We start from the raw sequence: 6000 nt of genomic DNA, 5'->3' as shown, positions 1-6000 counted from the left end.
ACGTGTTAAATGTGAGAGATGAAGACTTTTCAGTTATACAGTTGTTCAACCAATTGAAACTAATACATTAGGCTGGCCAAGCAGTCAAAGACGACTTTCATCTGACGATTCAGGTACACTAGACTGGCAACGATAGAAATTATGACATTAGCGTACTGTTAAAATTCAGGTTCAAACCTATACTTAGGATAAAAAACAACAAATCGTAAAAGTAACAGTTTATTTCAAAAACAAGGTCACATTTTTTAAAATTTATTAAATATTTTTAATCTCGCAATACGGCGAATTGTCGATAAATACAGTTCGGTGGAGTTGCTGACGCGCATTCTCTTCTTGTCAGAGTACTTACGAGTTATAGCTTTGTTCTTGTTACTATCGAGGATCAAGAGGAAAACGCAAAGCCTTTGAACCACAGGCATTAATTCAGCTTCTTCATACCCGGAGTAATAGACAAGTTGCTCGTTCCAAGTACCATCCTCACCAACTACTGTTTTAGCCACGTAGAAGGCCGCCGCGGCGATTATAGAAGGACTGTACGAGACGAGATTCCTGTTAATTAAGGAGAGCTCCATGTAGTACTTAGCCGTGGCGTGAGTTCTCTGGTCTGTTCTGGCCGCCCTCGAGATTCGCCGTAAGAAATGGATGGGTAAAGGTCGTCCAACCTTGAAGTCCAGAGCAGCGAGAACGCTTATCTCCATTTCCAGTACTTGTTTCTTGGTATACGCCTTGTCGGTGATGAACACTAGTTCATCAACCGGCGGGTAGTACATCTCCTCGTACTTCGCCGCCACGAGCAGAGCCGTGATGCCAAGCAACTGAAACCGATCTTTGGCGATCACCTCCTTTTGGAGAAAGCGGTCGATAATAGCCACGCTCAAATACAGAGTCTCGATCATTAACGCAAATCGATCGTGAACCTGTGAACGAGGAAAAAAAGGTCAGGTAGGTAATTAGGCGTAGCGTCGGTATTACTTTGTGAAGTTCTTACCTCCACTATCCAGTCCACCAGTACATTCCTCATACGTACAGTCACGTACTCCTGGTGTACCATGTAGAACTCGCCAATTTCTAGATCACATTCCCTTTCTTTCAAGTACTCGTATACGTCGAACGCGTACTGCGTGCATAACATAATGTCGGTACTGTCGCTGTCGATGTCTTCGATATTGTCCGGAAGCTGTCTAGAGGAGAAGGAACGGATTTTTGTTTCAGGTTCTTCAAGAACCGTAGTGACGCCTGAATTTGTCTCGTGGGATGTCCCGGTCGTAATATTTTTTAAGGTATCGGTTTGATCTTCGAAGATTGCGTTTTTCTGAGCACGACAAGCTTTGGTCGCTTCTTTCACTAAGACTCGAGAACGAAGGCTGTTCGACCTTTTAACCCCATTCTTTTTAGGAGACTTTTCGTTGACGATGCACTTCAAAGCTGGCCTTTTCTGAACATCAACACCTTTCCCCAATACGACCAGGCCGGATACATTTTCCTTCTCATTGGGTGGACGCATTGTAAGAGCCATTTCACTCAACCAGAATCGCAAACTTGAGAAAAATAAGAACGCAAAAATTGGTTACAAAACAGACTTTCAATGTTACTAAGTTTCTATACTTACAGTTCTCGCCGTGGTCAACCGTGGATCAGCGTGATAGCAAACAAGAGACTAATACTCCGTCACTAAATCACAGCCTTTTAATACGCTTTGATCTAAAGATATCAAATTACGTCATTCAATTATCTTCTTGGCTTTTTTGTTAAAAACAAAGTGAAAATATTGCCTTCAGTTTTTTGAAGTCTATAGTCTAAGAAATCTTGACTAAATAAATATGTGTGTTACGAACGGATACACTTTCTCTACGAGTTGGTAGATTGCGGGAAATGATTTTGGTAAAAACGTAAGTTGCCAAAATAGCCCCTTGGAGGCGACGCTTTGGGATACCGTGAACTTATTTTACCCATGAATACTTGGATTCCACTGGAATATCATAGTCGCCTCTCGCGTTTGAGAAGGCGGAATGTATTAACAACGTGATTGGCGGTTAAGGGATTATTAAAAACCACTTAAACCAAATTCATCTAATTTCTTGTTTAAAGCAAGTGGTGGTTCAACGTGAAGTAGCTCTTTTTCTAGCATCGAAATGAAAAAGCGGTACTTATAGGTACCCTTCACGTTGATTGGACCGTTTGTAAATTGGTCAATAACATAAATTTCAGCAATTTTAAACAATATTTTTACACGGGACATATAATTTAGGTTAAAGTCCACTAAATAAGCTGTCTAACTATAATACTCTAAAACATTAAACTAGTAAAAAAACAAATTTACAATAAATTGTAAATTTGCCTAACGACGACGCTAGCTTTGGCGTCGAAACGGCCGTAGCAGTTTTTAAATAAACTTTTATTGTACAATAGTGGTTTTTTACTAGTTTAATGTATTTTATTTTGTACAAGGTTGTCCTTCGACATGTTTAGTATAATACTCTACAATGGCTCTATGATGACGTTATCATTTGGCTATTTTTAATTTTTGCTTCCTTTGCCATAAATAGATGGCACCACGCTCTCCAGTGAAGTGGCGTTTTTTTAATAATCGGATAGAATCATGGCTATCTCTAATAACAGGGGCCTTTTCATAATACAGGTGGAAATAATAGAGCCGCCACTTGTCTTAATGTAACTTGCCAAATTCACAAAGCGAAAATCGAAGAAATAATGATGCAGCCGGAGACGCGACTGCAACAAACATTAAATCGCACCTACTGAGAACCAAAATATTCCTGATACGGCGCACGAGAGCGGAGCGTACTTGTGGCGCTTTTTGGTTCCTATTTTTATCTGTGAAGCCCGTTTTTAACGAAACGATAACGGATATATTTAGTTATTTTCGCGGTCATCATTTTAAAGTTTTACAAAGCAGGTCATTTAGAGACCTAACCTAACTATCCACAATCAATTTACATTACGACGCCAAAATGTCGCGGCGCCTAATTGACCGGTTTCCCTACAATCCACTTTGCCACACCATATTTTTATTTCGTGCCCCCTTTACGGGGGGGACGAAATATTGAAAGGGGAAATGAGTCACCGCCGGCAGTGTTGCTAGATGGGCGGTTTCCCGCCAAAATTGGGCTACTTTGGGAATGCTATTGCGGAAAAAAAGCGTTGGACAATGTACGACGACAAATGAAAAATGTTTACTTCTATCATAATTTTTAAAGTTATGTAAAGTTTAAAGTTCATAATACGCTATTATGTACGACGATAAATATTCTTACTGCTATAAGTTTCTTCATTTTATTCGAATTATCGTTCAAAAGGCTATTTACCTTCTTGCATACCACTACCAAAAGCTAAAGTGCCTTAGTAGTTCATTGCTTTAATTATCAGGTAACAGCAATTTGCTTGGGCTGTATCGAAGATATAGCAATTTTTGTTTGTGCGAGATTTTGGGCTAGTTTCCCAATTTTGTGTGTGCGGGATCTTTAAAATTAATCGGGAAACTCCGCCGCCGCCGCTCCCACAAGAAACCGCGCACCGTTCGCGGGTTTGAGAACTAAAACCACGTAACGTAACTCGTGTAGTTCGGTTGTCTATTTGAGGTGTTTGATAGCTAAAACCACGTAACGTAACTCGTGTAGCTCTGTGGTATGTTTGATAGCTAAAACCACGTAACGTAACTCGTGTAGTTCGGTTGTCTATTTGAGGTGTTTGATAGCTAAAACCACGTAACGTAACTCGTGTAGTTCTGTGGTATGTTTGAGAGCTAACTCCAGCTAAAACCATGGGGGAAGAAGCGGGGATTATATTTAAATTTTTATTAAATATAATCCAAACTATCCTACATAAGTGTGACGAAGTAATAATATGTCGACTGCACAAGCTGTGTATGGCCAGGATTAATAAATATGTGTGCAGGCTAGCATGTAGCAAAAGCAGGGTATTTAAAAGGGGGAGCGGAATATGGCTCGAAGACGTGTAGGACTAGAAGTAATAAAGAAATGTGACTAAGTAATAAATAGGCCGGGCAAGCCGTGTATGGCAAGCCGTGTATGGCAAGAAATAAAAAATAAGTTTGACGAAGTAATGAATAACTTCTCGGTTTGGAAGTGGGGGGATGGTGTATGGCTTGAAATAATAAATAAGTGTGACGAGTAAAAATGCTTCTTAATAAATTTATTATACAATACTTTTTAATTAAAAAAATTCATTACTTAAAATGTACAAATGCTATTTTGAAGACATAAATATAATATATTACTATACATAATTAAAATTATTATTATTCATTCTAACATAAGTAATATAATACAAAATAAGTATGACACTTCCTATTGCTTTGATGCAAATTTTCTAACCAAACCTTTTTTCGGCACTGACACTCTTTTCAAGCTACGACTTGGACTCGCAAATAACCGCTCTTGGTGAATACTTTTTGAAAAGAAATAAAGCCTAATATCTGGAGTCGGGAGGCGCTTTGGCTTTTTTTGAAGCCCACATGCGAAAAAAAACATATTCGGGCTCGTGGCGCTGAGAAAAACCTAAATATTATTTAACAAAATAGGAACTATTAACGGCGATTCCATTGCTGGGGAAAATCTGTACAAGACTTCTTCAAAAATTTTCAGCTTTAGATTTTGAATTAATCGTAGCAATGCCATTAGATGATTTCAAAACCCAGCTTTTCCTGCAGGGAATCCAAAATTGCTGTCCACAATTTCTTACGTCGGAATTTTCATAGCTGCGATAACGGAGTATGGCGAATACTTTTTTTTTGCTTTTGAAGCACTTTACAATCTTTGTCCCTTTAAAAAACATTGGATAAGTAAATTTGTAATTAGTCAAATATACACCTACATACCTTTGAATACAGGCCAGTAAAGAGGAGCTAGTTACGTAGGGCTCTACCAAAAATTTGTAGCTTCTCCTTATCTGCCTCTTTTTGGTTGTTTTTGATTTATAAAATTTATTAATTTTTTCGTCAGTTAAATTTGGTACTCTTGAGATACAATTTTAATAACCAGAAATTGGGAAAATAATGCTGTTACTATTTGTTGTTGTTGTTAAAACATTTTGTATAGGTCCACCCAGGATGTTGTTAGCCATTGAGTCAAAGGCTTAAGATCTTTAAATGTATATTTTCGTTATAAGACAATTCCTTTCCATGTACAAGCCTAATATTATTTTTATTATAAAATGTGAATCTTAAACCTATATTTAAAGCTCATTTAAAGGTTATAAAAAGGAAATTACCCGCAGTTTTAGTTGAATTTCGTAGCTGACCTGCAATTTTATCCCTCACTCCGCTTACTACCGAGTTCGTGCATTTAGCACTGTTAAAGGTACATATTTTCCAGAGTTCGCGAGTTCCATTTAGCACTGTCAAAGGTACGGCAGTGTACACCGAGTTCGCAGAGTGTCTTACCCCTCGTTACTACCGCCAAAACTCGATGACTGCACAATGGCGGCCGAAATAATTTGAAGGGGCAAAAATGTAAATTCGGCTGTGCCGTGAAACACGCCCCGCCCTATTTCAAATAGGTCTATCACACGTATTCTGCGCTTAAGGTAAGTTGAACGTCATCTTGACTAAGAGCTTTCATTGGGCGGAACGCTGACGACCCCCGCGTTTCACCCCTCTTGATTAAGAGAGTTGATTAGCGGGATCTGAGTGAGTCAAAGTCACATGTTACGCGTTTGCTGGAAGAAATATTTCATTGCCATCTATTTGTGCATAACTCAAAGCTCATAATAAAGTGCCATCTATTTGGAGAAAAAAACCAAAAACAAATACTCCCATCTACACCGTGACGTAATTTGACCTTGATTTGACTGCCATCTACAGCGTGACCTACAAACGTAATTTGACCTTGATTTGACTGCCATCTACAGCGTGACCTACAAACGTTATTTGACTGCAAATCATCTCGAACTTTAATATTTTCCGCAAGTCTCTAAACACATGAAATTTCACATGCTGCAGCCGGCATGTGTTTTATTGCAATT

At 38.7% G+C, this 6000-nt stretch overlaps 1 protein-coding gene across 1 annotated transcript; it reads right to left on the bottom strand.

Moving 5' to 3' along the window:
- Window positions 1–206: 206 nt before the first annotated feature.
- On the bottom strand, window positions 207–1695 carry LOC149960223 (G2/mitotic-specific cyclin-B-like). Its single transcript, XM_090166599.1, has 3 exons — window positions 1610–1695; window positions 989–1538; window positions 207–917 (listed from the first exon to the last, which is right to left on the bottom strand). Exons 2-3 carry the CDS (start codon window positions 1514–1516, stop codon window positions 246–248), a joined length of 1200 nt encoding a protein of 399 aa, XP_090022725.1. The 5' UTR covers window positions 1517–1538; window positions 1610–1695; the 3' UTR covers window positions 207–245.
- Between the last annotated feature and the right edge of the window lie 4305 nt (window positions 1696–6000).

This window comes from Leiobunum rupestre, chromosome 2 (genome assembly GCF_980474605.1).
Source record: "Leiobunum rupestre chromosome 2, qqLeiRupe1.1.hap1, whole genome shotgun sequence".
Classification (NCBI taxonomy): Eukaryota; Metazoa; Arthropoda; class Arachnida; order Opiliones; family Sclerosomatidae; genus Leiobunum; species Leiobunum rupestre.
This window is presented reverse-complemented; position numbering and strand designations above follow the sequence as displayed.